Source organism: Mixophyes fleayi, chromosome 6, assembly GCF_038048845.1.
Source record: "Mixophyes fleayi isolate aMixFle1 chromosome 6, aMixFle1.hap1, whole genome shotgun sequence".
Lineage (NCBI taxonomy): Eukaryota > Metazoa > Chordata > Amphibia > Anura > Limnodynastidae > Mixophyes > Mixophyes fleayi.
Window position 1 is genome coordinate 13610395 of NC_134407.1, and position 20479 is coordinate 13630873.

Below are 20479 nucleotides of genomic sequence, written 5' to 3' on the forward strand. Positions count from 1 at the left end.
CCGCGAGTCGGGGGAGGGGGGGGGGTGCCGCGAATCGGAGGAGGGGGGTCGGGTGCCGCGAATCGGGTCCCGGCAGCCTCTTCTCCTCTTAGTGATAGAGAGAGGAGGAGAGGCTGCCGGGACCCGACGAGCGATCACGTGACTCTCTTTTTTTTTTTTTTCATCTGGACTGATGGAGGAGGAGCAGCGCGCAATAGAAAGGTAAGTAAAACAAGGGACAGAAGTGGTGATGGTGAAGGGGCACAGAAGTGGTGATGGTGAAGGGGCACAGAAGTGGTGATGGTGATGGGCACAGAGGTGGTGAAGGGGCACAGAAGTGGTGATGGTGAAGGGGCACAGAAGTGGTGATGGTGAAGGGGCACAGAAGTGGTGATGGTGATGGGCACAGAGGTGGTGAAGGGGCAGAGAAGTGGTGATGGTGAAGGGGCACAGAAGTGGTGATGGTGATGGGCACAGAGGTGGTGAAGGGGCACAGAAGTGGTGATGGTGAAGGGGCACAGAAGTGGTGATGGTGAAGGGGCACAGAAGTGGTGATGGTGATGGGCACAGAGGTGGTGAAGGGGCACAGAAGTGGTGATGGTGAAGGGGCACAGAAGTGGTGATGGTGAAGGGGCACAGAAGTGGTGATGGTGATGGGCACAGAGGTGGTGAAGGGCACAGAGATGGTGATTGGCACAGAAGTGGTGATGGTGATTGGCACAGAAGTGGTGATGGTGAAGGGCACAGAGATGGTGATTGGCACAGAAGTGGTGATGGTGATTGGCACAGAAGTGGTGATGGGCACAGAGGTGGTGATGGTGAAGGGCACAGAGGTGGTGATGGTGAAGGGGCACAGAATTGGTGATGGTGATTGGCACAGAGGTGGTGATGGTGAAGGGCACAGAGGTGGTGATGGTGAAGAGGCACAGAGGTGGTGATGGTGATTGGCACAGAAGTGGTGATGGTGAAGGGCACAGAGGTGGTAATGGGCACAGAGGTGGTGATGGTGATTGGCACAGTGGTGGTGATGGTGATTGGCACAGAGGTGGTGATGGTGATGGGCACAGAGGTGATGGTGAAAGGGCACATGTGATATTGTGAAGGGGCAAAAGTGACAATGAAGGGGCACAGTGTGATGATAGAGGGACAAAAGTGACAAGAGCACATACTTGGATTTATGCGTATTATTTTTGCAAACAACTTAAGTAAGTATTTCTGCCCTGACTTCAATATTTATTATGTTGTTTTGACCCAACTACTTAAAAAAACGGGACTGCTTGGTAATTATTTGGGGGTGCCTTTTTCTGCAGCAGGGTGGCCTTGCTCTTTTCACATGTTAGGTACGCCCCCAAAGATGCAAGCCACGCCCTCACCTCCTTTGGCGGCACATGCTTTCATACTTACTTAACTATAGGGGTATATGGTAGGCATGCGGCGGCACATGCTTTCACTTCTACGTAACTAGGGGTATATGGTAGGCTGCAAAAATATAGTGCTATGGATTGTTGCAGGGAGGAGCCCCAAAAACAGTATCCTGCCTAGGGCCCTATGAGGTCTAAATCCGGCTCTGATCCTTAAAGTTCATTAGAATATCTCATCCTGTAAAATAAATCTTGTATTGTACTTCTCGGCAGAGAGTGGGCACACATTACTTTGGTTAGGACAGAGAATGAGGAACATTACATTTGTTAGCCTGCACTCAGTATAGAATGATTCAATTTTCTCAGTTCCTACCATAAAAAGGAATTTAATTTTGTACCTTATTAGCATACTAGCCCATACAAATAGCTGTTCAAACGGCACCACCGTGCAAGAAAATATGCTTAATGTAACATGAAAAAAGTATTTAGGGGTTCACAGTTTTCTGTATTCAGTGATGACCTTTTTTCATTTTCAGTTTATCAAAATCAATCTTTAAAGGAGGAGAAGAAGCTCTGTGTAAGAACCACTGAGCCACCTGCAGGTAAGTCCCCTATTATAAGAAAGGTGATTTCTGAAAGTCTATTAGCTGATCCACACCAGTGGGTAAATGTATCAAACAGCAATTTTTCGCAAATCGTCGATATTCGGCGACTTTGTATGGTAAATTTAAAGTGGCAATGGCTTTAAAGGCAAGTTTTTAAAATTTACCATACAAAGTCGTCAGATATCAGCAATTTGCAAAAATGGCAATTTGATACATTTACCCCCAGCTGTTCAATGCCAAGTATATATAGACATTATATAATTCAGCACCACATCCAGTAAGAATATCTTTCTGAAAGAAGTTCTGCATTTATAACAATAAATTAACTATGCTGAAATATTCACTACCTCCTACTACTTACAATATGATAAAAATACATCAGCTCTTTTCCAGGGTCAGCCGGCCTAGAATGCCAACAGTCTTATGCACTGAGGGTCTTATGTAGAGTTAGAGGTACTGCACGTGCACAGCAAGAAGGAGCACATCTCAGTCTGTATGCAAAACAAGATGCATCTCCCCGTTACGTGTAGAGAGGCGAAATGAAAGAGGGACGGGGTGCTGCCATAACCTGAATATTGAAAGGCAATGTTAATGTTCCTTAAGTACTCTGTAGAGTAGGAAGCAGCCACAGATAAACTTGAGGAACCACAAGTGCCAGCATGCCCTAAAATATAGGACATGTATTGCACCAGAGAAAAATGTAAATAAATGATTTTAAAATAAATTTAATTGAATAACACCCCCACACAACCCTCTTTGACCCTAACCTAATTTTAAAGTCTGACACCGTTAGCATCTTCCTCTTGTAACAATCCTGGTCTTTGCACCTTTAAGAGCTCAACCTCAAAAAGGCTCTTAGCAGCATTGAAATAATATTTATGCCCAGAAAATTTTCCATGCTCTAAGATCAGGTCATGGGAATTTCCCCTTTATGGCTGAGGAAGGGGTTATTTAATCATTTACATTTATTTGCGTGTGCTGAATGCTGCTTGCCGCTCCCCTTCCATCCCCTCTCCTGATGCTTTCTACATTGTGTGGAGCAAATGAGTGTCAGTCTCACTACTGGGATAATACAAGCTGCTCCTCCTCTGTGTCAGGCTTAGGCTGGAACATTTTGCCTTCAACTACTTTGGAGAGTTAAATAGTAATGGAGAGATAAGAGTAATCTCTATATAATAACAACTTTCATATTACTCACTTAAAATACTACACATTGGAACCATATTTAATTCTTAAATCATAAGAGAAGGAGGAGTCAGTGCTGTCATTATTTCTTCTGTCTCATTTGTTAGTTTGATTTTTTTTACTTACATTGGATTTTGCATGCATATATAAATACTATTTTCTGTATAAAATGCTATTTTATACAGAAAATGTTTCTGTATTTAAAATAATTGCAGGGAGCTGATCACCGATGCTTCTGAGTATTGGTATAAGTCGTACTGCCTTCTGCGTTCAAAAAGGTCCTGAAGCCACATGTTTAACTGAGAATGTATCTTAAAATGTGCAATCTCCTACCCTTAAAGTTCATTAGACTATCTCATCCTGTAATAAGAGACCATGGGGCACATTACTTTAGTTAGAGCAGAGAGTGGGGCACATTACATTGGTTAGTGCAGAGAGTGGGGCACATTTTCTTGGTTAGGGCAGAGAGTGTGGCACATTACATTGGTTAGTGCAGAGAGTGGGACACATTACTTTGGTTAGAGCAGAGAGTGGGGCACATTACTTTGGTTAGTGCAGAGAGTGGGGCACATTACTTTGGTTAGTGCAGAGAGTGGGGCACATTACTTTGGTTAGTGCAGAGAGTGGGGCACATTACATTGATTAAAGCAGAGAGTGGGGCACATTGCTTTGGTTAAAGCAGAGAGTGGGGTGCATTACTTTGGTTAGTGCAGAGAGTGGGGCACATTTTCTTAGTTAGTGCAGAGAGTGTGGCACATTACTTTGGTTAGTGCAGAGAGTGGGACACATTACTTTCGTTAGTGCAGAGAGTGTGGCACATTACTTAGGTTAGTGCATAGAGTGGGACACATTACTTTGGTTAGTGCATAGAGTGGGACACATTACTTTTGTTAGTGCAGAGAGTGGGGCACATTACTTTGGTTAGTGCAGAGAGTGGGGCACATTACTTTGGTTAGTGCAGAGAGTGGGGCACATTACTTTGGTTAGTGCAGAGAGTGGGGCACATTACTTTGGTTAGTGCATAGAGTGTGGCACATTACTTTGGTTAGTGCATAGAGTGGGACACATTACTTTGGTTAGTGCAGAGAGTGGGGCACATTACTTTGGTTAGTGCAGAGAGTGGGGCACATTACTTTGGTTAGTGCATAGAGTGGGACACATTACTTTGGTTAGTGCAGAGAGTGGGGCACATTACTTTGGTTAGTGCAGAGAGTGGGGCACATTACTTTGGTTAGGGTATTCAGTATAGGGTGTACCAATCCTCCCAGTTTCTTTCATCACACAGAATAAAAATGTATACCGTATCGGCACACTAATCCATGCACATAGCTGTCAATATAGCCAACATCGCACAAGAAAATGTGCTTTGTGTGATAAGAATAGAATAAATCACAGTTCCTTCATTTTTTGCGTTCAATAATGGCCTTTTTTTCTCTTTCAGTTTATCAAAATCAATCTTTGGAGAGTGAGATTATGGAGCTAAAGAAGCAGCTCTGTGTAAGTGTCACCAAGCCACCTCCAGGTAAGTTCATTATTCTGTCAGCCGATCTATACCAGTTGCTCCATACCTCAGTATTTTGTGTAAATAGAGCAGATGACAACTTGGAAAACAAAGCGCAGTGTTCACAATGGGCCTGATGCTGAATTGGACGCAAATGTGTTAAACCTCCTTTCAAAAACGTAAAAAAGCTGCATGTAAAAATAGCGTATATACAGCTATATGTTGAGTTGGAGGCATCTCAAGATCTTGCATCCAGCTCTGCACCAGTTGGATATTCTCCAGGTTTACATCAGGCATACATATACTCAGATACACTGACACCCAACCTCGTCATAACCCCCAAGGAAAGTTTGTTAACATTTGTTTTTATAGCAAAAAAACGCCTTTTCTATTAGGTTTGATTTAAATAAAAAAACAAACAAAAAAATACCAACTCAAATTCAGGTATAATCTTCCCTCTCATGTATGAATGAAAGTAGCAGAAAAGTTATTCAAAAAGACGCTGTCAAAATCATATAATACATGCACAAGCAACAGGGCCGTCTTTCTGACTGGGCACGATGGGCAGGTGCCCGGGGGCCCAGCGGGCAAGGGGGCCCAAGGCAGGATGAAAATAAAAGATCCTGTAAAAAAACAAAGCAAAACAAAAAACTTACCTTTTGCGGTCACCTGACCATTCAGGTCAGATGGCGATTCGGCTCCCTCCCTGGTCCCCTCTTCCGTGCTGCGCTCACAGTGAATGTCGGGCGTGATGACGTCATCACGCCCGATATTCACTGCGAGCACAGCACTGAGGAGCATAGAACGGAGAACAGCGACAGCAACGACTCAGAAAAAAGAAGAGAAGGGGATCGGACTTGGAGAACAAGGCAATTGAAAGGTAAGTTAAGGGGAATTTGCACAAGTAAAAAAAAAGTGATATATATATATATAACTTCAGAGATGAATCCCATCCATTCCAGATAATAGTACTTTGTTGGGGGTTTGTTACTTGTAAACCTACCATCATCTTATATGCGCTGTCTTACAGCTGGGACTTCAAACATCTTCTGCACTCTTCAGTTGTCTCCATTGTTTTGATTTTGGTTTCTAAGGTTGTACTAAGTCCTCAACAATTGTCTTATTTGTAAGAAGGCATGTATGAAAAAACATCATTAAAATGTATGTTTTGCTCATTGAAGGTCTGAATATGTATAAAGGGATTAGGCTTCAATATTAAACACATAGCTGTGGCTATATAAGAATGGGGGTTTGGTGTTTCTGATATTTTAAAATACTTTAAATTTGGAACATTATCACCAATAGTTGTTTGGATACCAATTTAAAGATCTTTACAACAATTTTCTGCCCTATTTGGTACATATGGGTCTAGTGAGTTTCATTAATAAACACAATGGGGTAAATTTATCAAGCTGTGAGTTTCCGACGAGTTTGAAGAGGGGAGATGTCCCCTATAGCAACCAATCAGGATTTAGTTTTCATTTATTTAGTACATTCTTCAGAATGATAGATATAATCTGATTGGTTGCTATAGGCAACACTTGTCAAACCCGCCGGAAACTTACAGCTTGATACATTTACCCCAATGTCTCTGATAAAATGTTTAAGCTATTTATCTAAAGCAATATTCTAAAGGCCTCTCAGGTCTATAGTTTATCATTTGATATAGTATTCTATTGAGTGTATTTATTTATATGTGGGTTTGGCATTGATAAGATGTTTATTGAATCAATAATTTTTTAAATCAATCACCTTCTTCCAGTAATAAATCCAATGTGTAACACAGGTCCAAAGATTAACTTGACAAGAAGTACACGATAAGGCTGTCTATTATTCTGGCTTCTCTTTGCTTTACTTAAAGAGTTGTTGGCTCAATGCATTAGGAAAAATCCAGAAATTCTAGGTTTGACAAGCAAAGAGATGACAATTTGTTGATTGTAACATAACCAATAGTTTCAATTTCTAATTTATTACTGACCTTAAACTTGTTCTTTGCTTTCTCGGTTTCAAAGTGAACTCTAGTAATAATAGAGTATTACTTCTTTCTATTCCTGCCTCAACACTAGATTTATTGATTACATACAAGTATTTGTTCATTTTGCAAAACATTCTATTTCTTACTTGAGTATGAATTTCGAATGTCCCAAAGTAACTTTGTTTAAAAAAAATCCTTTATCTTGAGATATGGTCCTTTGGGGACATCTGCATCTTTCATGGTTGGGAAAATCATTGGAGTTAAAATTACTCCATAAAAATGTTTAAACTGTTTTCAATATTTGCCAGTAACTGTTCTCTATACCAATAGGAATGGGCGTATTCAGTTGGGTGCAAAAGTTTTATGCATGCTTTCATGTGCAAAATCCTACTTTACTCATAGCTATATGTGAAAAGTATTGCTTAGTTAAACTGAAATAGTTTCTTTTATCAGACCTCACCTCAAAGGGTGAAGCAAAAGGTTTTTCAAAACAGCTTGGCTGCCACAAAATGATCAACAGTCCCCTTAGCGGCAGCCACTTACAAGTGCTTTCCCACAATAAATGCTTGAGGTTAGCTGCTAGAGAGGAGGAGGGAGTCTCAGGGACGCCCTGCTTTGCTTATTAATTGATGGATAAATGGGTATGTCAAGTTTTTTCCCACTGGATTACGACAAATCAAGAATGTTTTTTATATTTAACTAAGTGGTGAATAACAGTTTGGAGTACCATCTAATAAATGTGTTATTTATCTATTTTTACTCTTTTGGAAGGCAGTGGTCTCAGTGACCTGTTTTATGATTCCAGCCAACACAGCCCAGTAGGGCAGGAAGAGCTAGTGATTTTTAGCCTGTTGTGTGTTGCAGTTTGTGAGGGAGGAGCAGGGCCGGATTTACCACTAGGCAACCTAGGCAATTGCCTAGGGCCCAGCGGTCCCCAGAGGGCCCTCCCAGGGCCTGGCGGTGAGACCACCCTTTAAAAATGGGCCGCTACTTATGGGCCAGTGCTATATGCTTGCTCCCCCCGTGCTAAAGTCTGCCAGCCAGCCCCTGAAAAGGGGTATATGTTATGCTAAAAAACTATAGTGCTATGGATTTTTTCAGGGGAGGCCCCCAAACCAGTATCTTGCCTAGGGCCCCATGAGGTCTAAATCCGGCTCTGGGGAGGAGGCACGCTGCACAGTTCTTTATAGTATTTTTTAGGGAGGGGTCCAAATCGCCAAATGTTACCACACACGACAGGAATACTCCATATCAGAATCAATTTGCCATTAGAACTTTAAAGGAGATACAGACACATAGAGGAAAGCTAGGGGAACACAAATCCAAAAAGATGACACCCACCATTCCCACACAAGATAACACAGGATTTTTCAACCTTTCATCCAGTAACCTCGCATTACAACAAATTGGATTATTAAAGAAAGGTTTAAACTTAGTGCCAAGAAGCCACATTAGCAAATTCATTTTATATTGATTTAAATAAATACATTAATTTCACTTCAATTACATTAAAAAAAACACTGCCCCAAATTATCTGAGCAGCCAACAGTAATCAAATCACAACGTTAATTACCTTTTGATTTTACCCAGTTGAGTCAAGAGGGAGTCATGTTGACATATTCTTTGACACAGTTGAAAATGATTTTAGGAAATTAAATATGAATAAATTAAAATAAACTTGCAATTTAACTGGGATAGAAAAAAGGCTATATGAACACTCAATAATGATTCCGCACTTATGATTAAATAAGCCGACAAAAATCCACAAAACCTTGGACTCTTACCCTGAAAACCTCTAATGTCTGGTATTAACTCTCTATTACCTCTCTCATTTTAAATCTGCAACTATATGTCACAGGCTTAAAATCTTATTTAAAAGATATAGATGTACAGCTATCCTGAAATAACATGAAGACTATGAATAGTGACAAAGTTACAATTGGGTTTCTATAGGTGTTCAGACCCTGTGTACCTAAAGATAAAGGTCTCACTGATGTGGACAACTTACACTCTCTTAACCTAAACCTTGCAATTGGTATAAAACAAATTTATTTGTTAATATGAAATTGTTTTAACACACAATTATGTTTCTTGTTTCTTTAATGAATTTTATTTACAAAATTAGGCACTACTATGGGAACAAAATTTACCCCTAGTTATGGTAATATTTTTGTGGTAGTGTGGGAATTACAATATATTTACAATATCCCACTCATGGGTTCTAAGATTCATTAACTATTTTATTTTAATAAAAGTGGGACAAAACATCAAATTGATGATTTTGTCCAAACATTAAATGTTAATAATTGATACTTGATTGTATACATTTAAAAATGACACAAATTTAATTATAATTATCAAGATTTATTATTGAAGTTGATGAAAACAATCGGGTAGCAGCCAGTACATTTTTATTTTAAAACAGGTTGACACTAAAGGTTTAATACTATCTTTTAGTTGCCATCTCCCTTGATGTAAAATTAATGTGCCCTACTGCCAATTCATTGAGCTCAGGCGTAATTGTAGTTTATTTCAATAATTCCTACAACAGTCTGTTTTTGTGACTAAAATATTTCTTGAAATAGGCTACTCTGAGAAACTTATACAGGACATCCTTGAAATAGCTTCCACAATAGATAGATCTTCTTTACTAACATAAGAACCCAAAACTTCTAAAGCAGTATAACACATGCAAGTTGATTGACCTTTTACACTTAAGACTAATATAGAAAAGTTTATAACATTAGAAGATACATCATGTGTAATTCTACATATACTGTATAATTTATGTAATCAACTGTGGATATAATATATTATATGCAGATAAGGCAAAATGGCAAATAAAGATATGAATCCAGGAACATGTAAGACATATTAAAATGATTTTCTTTATCACTGTCTGCCCAGATATTTTGCTAATGTTCATGGGAAAAGTCTGGGTATACTGTGAATTAGGGCTATAAAGCATATACAATTAGGACCCATAGGTAGAAATAGAGATCTCTTATTATCCAGAAGGAAAACATACTGTATTTTTGGTTCTGAATCCCTGTCTTCTCATGGTCCAAATGGGGCCATTGATAATGTATCATTTCTTAGTAGCCACTAAAAGTGGCTTGATATCCGTTTGGACCATTTTATGTAGTGTACATTATTCTATTCACATTTCCGCAGCTGATACCTTTGTCATCCTTTTATGTTTATGTGTATGCATTTTTATATTTTCAGATATATTATCATAATCATTTTTATGATGCAATTATGGCTGTATCTATATTTACTGCAAATTGTTTTAATAATGTTTTTTATGTAATCAACTTTGGGTGTTATTTTTATCCTTTTGTGTGGCACATTGATAGCAATATTTTTATTAAATATTTTGTATTTATTATTATTTTAGTTTTGATCTTTCCATTTGTAGTCAGCTTGTCTATGACACTATTCACCACATGCTGGCCCCGCCAAGGCTTCGGTCTGGTCCCGGCTAACTTACCTGGAGGGTCCCCCGCTGTGCTTTCCTGCCTGAGAGAAGCCACTGTTTACTCTCACCATCACCTTGTTTGATTGGGTCTGCGCATGCCAGACGTGTTCTTTATCAGCTCCTATTCTGTCCTATTGGCTGATGCCCTCTAGTGGCTGCACTACTTAAAGACACCTGTGTCAATCCCCGATTGCCAATTCTTTGAGTCTCTTCTACTGTGTGGACGTGTTGCTCCTGGCTCCTTGTGTTCTCAGCAATACCAGAACTTCTGCCGCATACCGTTAGACTGTTCCTGATCCAGTACCTGTGATCACCAGCATCCCTGGACCTAGGTATACAGCCTGCCACAGTTCTGTGTACTCCCCAGTATTTGTTACAGTGCTCTTAGCAATACCAGAACTTCTGCCGCATACCGTTATACTGTTCCTGATCCAGTACCTATGCTCTCTAGCACTTCTGGACCTAAGTTTGCTGCAGTTTCTCATACTTTCTAGTACCAACTACAGTAATTAAAGCTAAACCTGTATCTCTACCGCTATGCTGCTCCTGTTCTACTTCCTGTGCTGTGCAGTACTCCTGTATCCTTGCATGGGAAGAGTGAATATATGTTGATCAGGACGCTTCAATAAACCCACAAGACTGTACGTTGTGGATCAAAGGTCTGAAAACAGGTGTGTGAGTGAGGGCTTTAATTAATAACATTGAGGCCAGTGAAGAGCTAAAGAGTTTGTTGACACTTTGAGGAGGGAGGACTTCGAAAGACAGTCAGCGTCACTTTCTGTTAGATTGCTGTTGCCGAATGCCGGAAATGTCCAGATATTTTATGGGCCACAGACAGCATCTCCTGCACGTCTCTGTCATTTTTTAAAAAGCTCTGCACCACCAAGTTTATTGTGTGAGCAAATCAGGGAATGTGATGAAATTCACCCAGCTGTAATCCAAGCGGGATAAGCCATGTTGCAATGACATCCCTTAGTTTTTGTAGAGATTGTCAGCTGTATGCCTCTTAGTGAAGCCAGTGATACACAGAGTAGCCTGCCTCTGACAATTGTGACGTACTTGGGTACATGCTGCTGCTGTTCCTGCTGGTGAAGGCGAATCACCAACCCAGTGGGCTGTCACAGTCATATAATGTTTAGTTTGCCCACTTCCGCTTGTCCACATATCTGTGGTTAAGTGTACAGTTGGTAGATTGGCATTTTGTAGCCCTATAATTACATTTTTATGAACCTTCTGGTAGAGATAAGGAATAGCTTGGCAATGGGGACACAAGACCTCAAGTAACTGTCTAAAACCAGCTGCATTAATTGTGGATATTGGACGCAGATCTAATACTAGCATAGTCACCATGGCGTCTGTGATCCGCTTTGCAACTGGGTGACAGCTTTCATACTTGCTTCCTCTTGCAAATGATTGTTTAACAGTCAATTGTTGTAAACTACTAGTAGTCTTCTTCTTGGTCTGCTTGTGGGATGAAGATTCACCCCCAGCATCAGCAGAAGCAGCAGTGGGACTAACGCTCAAGAATTCTTCTGAGGATTCCAGGATAGTGGAGGAGTCATCTAGCCTTAGCAACTTGGATGCAGGACTAACTCCGATCGCTACTGAGGATATTGATGAGGATGGTGTTGTGGGTGTAGATTGCAAGCATTGGGTTGTAGCTGAGAGAAAGGACCTAGCTGATTATGGACTGATTGTTGTTATTTTTTTAGCATAAATTTCTGATTTTCCAAAAAGTTTGCCATGAACTTGCGTCAAATGACGTAGCATGGATGAGGTTCCTAGGTGGTTAAGGTCCCTCCCTCTACTGACTGTGGCTTTACAAACGCTACAAATGGCTAGACAACCGTTGTCAGGATTTGGGTAGAAATAATTCCACACATAAGAGGTGGATTTTTTGGTCTTATGTCCAGGCATGACAATGGCCTTCTTCTTATCACGTGCAAAAACTGCTTCCACCGGTGCAGGACTTACACAAACAACATGATCCTCACCAACATCCTTATTAGCACCCTCGTCAGCTACACAAATATCCCCCTCATCCTGTTGCAATTACAAAGTGGCATCCTCAATATGTGTATCACCAGCTACACTTGGGCTGTTCATGCACACATCTGCAGAAATACTGAAAAGGGCCTTCTTTATGGGTACACTATCAGAATGGTCAGGATTACACATAGCACTCGTGGATAGACTCCCCTCAGGGATTTGTATCATTTCTGAATCTGAACATACATTTTCCTCTAATGTCTTACTGTGTTCTTCCAGCTCGGCTTTTACACGTAAAAGTATTAAAACACCACTTTTGGAGTCTGAATGACAAGGTCTTGCTTGGTCACGACTTACCATACAAGAAGATGCTTCAGTGACAGTTGCAGAACTAGCACTCCTAGAGAAAGGTGAAGGCCTTCTTTCCTTGCCACTGCGTGTGTAGAATGGCATGTTGGCAATTTTTCTTGTTCTGCAGATAACTTTGGCTGGATTACAGGTCTTTTTTCTTAACCAAGGTGAAAAGTGTTTTTTTAATTTTGGTTTCCCTGACTTACAAACACTATGCACTTTAACATAGGCTTTACCAGATGACGTAGAGGGATTACTATCATCATGACTGGTGCCAGCAGCTGCTTGGTGCTCCTGCTCTTCTGTGTACTGCTATGAATCCATTTTGATAACCCCGTACAATTTGACTGCAAATTCAGAAGACCAAGCCTGCCAGACCTAGTATTTCTATTTCAGCAATGGCAATTAGCAATGGAGCAATGGAGCTCTCCTCTGTGTGTAACCTATATAACACCGTACAATTTGACTGCAAATTTAGAAGACCAAGCCTGCCAGCCCTACTTTTTCTATTTCAGCACTGACAATTAGCAATGGAGCTCTCCTCTTTTTGTGTAGCCTATATAACACAGCACAATATGACTGCAGATATACACCAAGACTGCCAGCCCTATTATTTGTATTTCAGCAATGACAATTAGCAATGAAGCTCTCCTCTTTGTGTGTTACCTATATAACACTTTACATGATGTGACTGCAGATTTAGAAGACCAAGCCTGCCAGACCTATTAATTCTATTTCAGCAATGACAATTAGCAATGGAGCTCTCCTGAATGTCACTGGAGACTTTGATGAACACTGCTATCCCTCCTCTTTCTATTCTACCTATGACGCTTCCCAACTGCTCTACAGACTGCCAAGAACTGTGCTATCCCTTCTGTTTTCCTCTGTGAAATGGCGCTGGATCGCCGTGGAGGGGGGTACATATAGAATCCAAAACTCGCGAGATCCGACGATGTAACAATGACGTTTTGCCTCGTTTTCAATTCCGAGGGCGTGCGAAAGGTACGGGTGTGTACGGTTCTCGGGGACCCGAGCCTGAGCATCTCTAGCTGTGACAGTTGGGGCCTCTCGTCTGTCACTAGCATTAGTGAACCCACCAAACCCATTAGGAATACTACTGCTTCAATCCAATGGTCCAGAGTGAGGGCCCCTTAGGGGTTTATCAAGACAGGTTGAGTAGATTGGGGATACACTGTGATTACCCCGATTGGGGTGACAAACCCTTTTTGCAGTGAAGGACAGGTTGTGAGGGATACCACAGAAATTAAAAACATTGTTTAATTTTTCCTTTTTCTTTACAAAAGCATATGTGAACCTCTGGGATATAGAGTTTATGCTCGTGGCCGCCAGGAATTAGAACATTTTTCTGTTTATGGAGTCGAAATAAAAAATAAATAAATTGCCAAATGAAAGAAAAGCAAAATTGATTTCTCCTCACTTTTAAGACTTATAACTAACATACATGAAGGTGAAATGAGCAGTGTATCGGGAATAAGACTTAAAAGTTAAAATTAATGAGTCAGATCAAATGTTCAAATGTGTTAGTAAACCGTAATTATGTTTTCACTAGTACAAGACACACCATTTGTGCCCTACTTTCAAAACCACAATAACAGTCCACATCGGATGTGCAGATGGACCATGACTGTGGGCGTCAATCTGAAATTTTGGTCCAATTGTACATATAGAGTTATGCTGCTCCACATACATTGTGCTCATTGTAAAATATATCCAGTGTCCATAACATCCATCTATGGACCAAAATATTTAATGCACTTCTGCATTGTCTGGGATTTTGGTGAGATTGGTGTTATTGCCTGTATTTCTATGTATGTTAGTTTACAAAACTAGATATGGGGTCATTTAAAAACCGTTTACACCACTCTCTAGTTATGCAGTATCTGATAATAACCCTTCCTGCCTGTTTCTAACTGGTCGTGTGGTCAGTGTGGTATTACAACACAAGATTTCAGACAGCGTTTGTTCTAAACTTACTTCCTCTGTACAATGTCTTTCCATCCATGGTTACTTATTAAACTGCATTAAAACTTCTTAAAGAAAATAGGTTTACATAATATGTGTGTCAGTGTGTGTATATACTGTATGTTATGTTACTATATATATTTTATAGGCAAAAGAGGTTTATCCATCAAAAAGGCTATTATATGAAAATTGATATTTACTTAGGAGACATGCAGTGCTTTCCCAATAATAGTTATAAAGAGTTTTCGGTGGTAATCAGTATCCCAACACCGAATACACCTACAAAAGAAACCCTAACCCTTAAATGAACAACCTAATTAAAATCTACACTTACCTTCTCATCGATGGAGGACATTACCGGAACAACTGGTATGCGACTGCTTCAAAATCCGAAAATGCTGGATGCCAGCGCTTCATTGTGACGTCACTGAGAGTAAGATTAAGGGTTAGGGGTTAGGGTAAGGGTTAGAGGTTAGACTGTGGCTGCGTGAAACGTTGCTGTGACGTCACAATGAAGCGCCGGGCTCCAGCATCGGTGAGAAGGTAAGTGTAGATTTTAATAGGTTGTTTGATTTTAATAGGGGTTTCTTTTATAGGTGCATTGGGTGTCGGTATCCCAAGCATCAGGATACCATACCCAACCTAAGATTTTAGGGGCAGAGTCAAGGTTTTGCTTCAGGTTTGAGGTAATGGTCAGAAAAAAAACAAATTGGCTGATTTGTTTGGGTGGTTGGTTAAGACTGGGGACAGTTAGGTTTACACACCTTAAGTGAAACCCTGATGACTTTATAATAAAAAAAAAAACCAGAAAGTGTTTTTATTTAAAATTGTCAATCAGCTAGGTTTTTATTTTTGTTTAGTAATTGTTTTTACAGCCCTTGCACTATAAAACAGCTGATGGAATGATTTGTGAATGTTTTTTTATTTTTTTCTAAAGTGATCTAAACTTTTTTTTGTAAAAGATAAAAAACCAACTTGTAAGTTTTTTCTTTATATTAGAGTTATAATATTGACATATTTCATATGTAAAACAGTCTGTACATGAAATGATAAAAGTTTTATAAGCATTTTTTAATTAACCATCTGAAATAGTGTTCCTAAATGCACAGTATTTTGTTGTTGGGACACAAAGTTTTTATTTCCTCCCATACATAAAAACTACCACCAGGTCGGCAAATTATATCAGGAATCAAATCCCTGAAATCAAGATTGGCAAAATATAGGGATGTTTTTCTAGAACTACACATGTCAAAGCAACAAAGTCACCTAAAGGGACACCACATAAGTGTTGGAGCTTATCAAAAAGATCCAAGATAGAAAGATATGTACTAGTCACGTGTGGCATTACTTTATTTTATAACTGCATTAACCAGGGACTAGGATGCAAGCATATAGAGTACATATTTCTTGTGCAAGGAATTAGGTTAATTTTGAAACACAAATACGTCTGTTATGAAGACACAGTGAATGCACATGTTTGCGGTACGGGTATGGGGATGAAGTTTGCCCCTAGCTACGTGAAACTGTTAGTAGCAAAATGGGAAGAGTACACATAGGCCAATAACCTCTTTTGGAGAACATAGTCCCTTGGGCAAGATACATAGATGATGACCTTATTATCTGGAAAGGAGCACAAAATTCCATATTTGACTTAATAAGTTACATAAACAGCAACAGGACATCACTAGAATTTACTTCCTATACCAGTACTGAACAGGTGGAGTTCCTGGATTTGGTCATTTATGTGAAGAACAAAAGACTACAGACAAAAATATTCATGAAGCCGGTTGAGTGTAATAGCTATATTCCCACCAAGAGTAATCACTATTGGCATTGGGTCAAAAACATCCCGGAGGGGTACTGTTATGCACTGGACCTTCCGGTGCACTTACTTGGTACCAGCAAGCACTTCTGGATCATCCCATTGCCACTGTATTGGGTTGTTATGGCGAGCATGTCTGCCCTTTGTTAGAAGCGGTTACATGACCTCAATTGCAGGTGGTTTTTCAGTCCTACCCCTGTGTATTCCAGCACATCCTTTCCCTCCCCGCCCCATTTTCAATTGTTTGCCTCCCTTCTTATTCTCTCCCATACTTTTACAAGCATTTCTCAATAGAAATTTGTTGATAAAAAAAAAAAAAAAAAGAAACAACAGACACGCATTCCCTGATGAAGTATGGACAGATACCAGATGAAATGGGTTGATATTTGATTGACACTTATTGCAAATTGAATAGAAAGTAAAGTAAGGAAACTGAGATCAGAACCAGATAAAGGGTAGGTAAGTCTTATTCAGTCCAAAGAATGTTCCAAAACGGTGAATATCAGGAGATGAATAGCATAAAATGCATTTTTTTGTTGAATTTTCTTTGCACACCAAGATTTGTAAATGAATAAAAAATATATATAGGATAAGAAAATATTTCTAGTAAAGCTTGTGGATTATTAAAACATCACAGTATACAGTATTATAAAACAAGCACAATTGTATTCAGAATCATATCTTGAGTATAGATCTATAAAATAAATTAACCTAAAACAACACCTGCTATCACTGAGAAATACATTCCTACAACAAGGATACCATCCAATAGTTATAGATGAACAGATCCACAGGGCCACAAGGATCCCAAGTTGAAGCCTCCTGGATTACAAACAGAAGGAGGTTAACAGCAGGGTGCCCCTAGTGGTCACTTACAATCCCCACATGAACATCTTGGGGAAAATTGAACCCATATTTCAGAAAGACTATATAGGCAATTTGGTGTACATGATACAGTGTACAAGGCGCCCTAAGGGAATTTACATTGGAGAGACCATGCAGAAACTACAATCCAAGATGAATCTACACAGATACACAATAAAGAAAAGTCTGGACTCCCCCGTGGGTAGACACTTCTCTGGACCAGGACACAGTATAACAGATTTAAAAGTCTTAATATTGAAAGGTCTTTTTAAAAATGACAGGGAGAGAAAAAACTTGGGAATTTAAGCTGATAAGAACATTCCAATCATTGACACAAGGGCTCAATCTAACACCTGGATTTATGACCCACTACTTGGACACACTTCACACCCCACAGCAAAGTGACTCCAGATCTCTGAACTCATAGGACTTTTACGCTTCCATTCGTAACGAAAACCTCAGTTTTATTACTTTAGCTTATCTTAATGATATATTCCCCCCCACCTCTGTACAATTTCTTGATGTAACAGCTCTTAAATATTGTGCCTGTTTCTTAGTTATACATTTGTAAACTTGCCTGATAAAGGATCCTCTGGGCTCTGAAAGCTAGCAAATATAATAATATTTTTATTTGGTTAGCCAGTAAAGGTATCACTCTTATAATACTTTTGTGTTTTTTGACACCAAAGTATTTAACATCACATAGAAATTTTTCTGGCTAACACGGTGCTGCAATAAGAACTTATAAAAAAAATTTTTTTGCTACACATTCCATAACAAACAAATGGGTCTCAATACAAACTTTAGACAGTAGATGGCAGTATTACTAAGTATAACACTACATTGAAAGATTGTATCATTAGCAGTTTTTATATTTGCTGCTTATGAAACAGGGCAGAGTACAATATACATAAGAATGCACATATAATTACTTTTATTGTTCATGTGTACATTCAAAATTACCTTAAGATAGAAACTATTCATTATTGTTTCTGTGCTTAAATTCAGTAGTAGCTTGGAATGGCAAACCTCCCATATTTATTGCCATAGGTTTTACATGGTACCAACTTCATGTTATCAAGTCTTGTTACATTTATGTTACGTATAAGTTTGAGTTCACTTTAATTGTAAATTATGAATTTTTATTGATTAAACCAATCCTGTCAAACTCTCTTCTATCTCTTCCCTAAACTCTTTCATATCTGTGATTTCCAGTCTCTGATCCCCCCTTCTTTATTACTGTTAGTACTCACTAGCTTTTCCTTGTTTCTGTTCTTTTGTTCACTGTTCCCTTGTTAATACTCCCCTTCTGAATCATATATTTAGTTCATACTTGCCAGCCTTTGGCAAGCTAATTCCGGGAGATCCCAGGCAGGGGGGCGTCGTTGGAGGACGGGAGGGGCGTGGCGTGGTAATTTGTGTCATTTTGGCTCCACCCCCTGCGACAAAATGCAGTTTTTGCGGGAGGCTGGGCCAAAATGACGAGATTCACCGTGAATCGCATCATTTTGAGGAGCATGTTGCCATATGCGGGATATTTGCCTGCTCTCCCGGGAGCCAGGGAGACCTAACCGAATTTCGGGAGTCTCCCGGAGATTCCTGGAGAGTTGGCAAGTATGATTTAGTTTCTCTCTTAAACTCTCCTCCTTCATTGCTCTATCCCCTCACCTGTCTCTTTCTTCCTCTCTCTTCAGCTGATCCGTGTCTTCAATCCTCTTATTTTGCTCCTGTCCCGTCAGCAACAATATTTTCAGTGTTTTAAAACCCACTCAAAGCATAGTGCTTCCTCATTGGCTGTTGTTGTCGGCAGTCGTGGGAGGCTAGTTTTCCCTACGCAATTAGGCCTTCAGTTCTCCACATTCATCTCCCACACAACCAAATGCTATCATTGGTCCTCACAATGAACCACCATTAATTATTAGGTGCTACACAAGTACTAAAATTGCTATTGCTTCTTCTAGCACTGACTAGCAACACCTCTATGTGGGAGCAGTACAATAAATATAGAAAACTTACTATACAGGCGCTTCAAACATACACTGCTGCCTTAAACACTTATTCGCAAGTAGCAGCACCCTTACATAGTTATGTCATAGATTGCATAGGTGTAAATGGTGCTGTTTAAAAATAAGTCTGTTTTAAAATAAGTCCTACAAGAGGTCTTTAAATTTCTGCTCATAAATCTTCTTTTAGAGATTGAAATAATTTCCTCTCCTCTTTGTGTCCACACTTACTTGATTGTAATGATACATGCACTCGTGATAAAATTATTTTCTTTTCTCTTTTACTTCTTGTTAAAATGGAAATCTTCCAGGTTTTCCTTCCTTCTTAGAAGCTCTTAATATAATCACTTTCGTCATTATTCACTCAGAGAAAAAGAAATGGAAACAAAATAGTAGGATGGAGATCCTTACATATTATCCTTTTATAAAAATGAAAAAGTTAGTATATTTTAGGCATTTACAATGTCGAACAAGATTAAGATCACATGTACAAATTCTCCTACTGAGTTGCTGCAAGACTCCTTACCCATGCGAATTGGAAAAGCGCATCTTAATTAACACGTGAAACTTGTGTTCCGAATCAACTCCTCTGTGACATGAATGACGCAAGTTGATTGCTATTAAACATTCTACATGCATTTCTCTGCATATTGGAAAGCACAGGGACCTGAAGTTTAAACCTGTGCGCAATATCATGCTGGGCAGATCTTTTGAGTTACATGTTGGTTTGATGTTAATAGCCGGAATGCAGCGCTAACAGTACAATAAAATGGTGAATCATGGCCTATGTCTATTAGTGCTGGGTAAGAATTTAATGCAGCTCATCTTGGACAGAAATGGTGATGCTCGTTTGTAATAATGCATAAAGGCTGAATTAAAATGCAAAATCAAAAGAAAAATTGTACACATTGTATAAAGCTGTAGAATAAAAATAAAATACATTTTTTAAATGTGTCTTACAGGTTGTACACTGTGTCCTAATAATTGGCAGCTGTATGGAGACAACTGTTACTATTCAGATGTTACAAAAAGGTCATGGATTCTGAGCCAGGACCACTGTGAGATGATGGGAGCCCATCTACTAGTCATAGAGGACCGGGAACAAGAGGTATGGTCTGCTATGTACTCTAGTTAGAGTAATATACTTAGGTCCAACATCCTGTTACAGTTCTGTAGAGCATTAATCACTTATGGTCAATGCTATCACTTTGTTACAGGGGTTTATCCTCAGTATGCTCACACAACAGGCAGAAGTCATGTTTTGGATCGGACTGTACCACGAGGGAGATGGATGGAGATGGGTGAATGGCCGGCATTATAACACCAGCCTGTAAGTGGCTCTGATGTTACACATGATCGAGGTATAATGTTTACCCTTGA

At 39.6% G+C, this 20479-nt stretch overlaps 1 protein-coding gene across 1 annotated transcript in view; it reads left to right on the forward strand.

Annotated features, from left to right (window-relative positions):
• The window catches only part of LOC142160846 (C-type lectin domain family 7 member A-like), a 46327-nt gene that overhangs the window by 16053 nt on the left and 9795 nt on the right, over window positions 1-20479 (forward strand). Inside the window, exons 3-6 of the mRNA XM_075215875.1 lie at window positions 1877-1942; window positions 4572-4652; window positions 20062-20207; window positions 20317-20429. Of these exons, the coding sequence (XP_075071976.1) occupies window positions 1877-1942; window positions 4572-4652; window positions 20062-20207; window positions 20317-20429 (406 nt within the window). The remainder of the gene's footprint in view (window positions 1-1876; window positions 1943-4571; window positions 4653-20061; window positions 20208-20316; window positions 20430-20479) is intronic.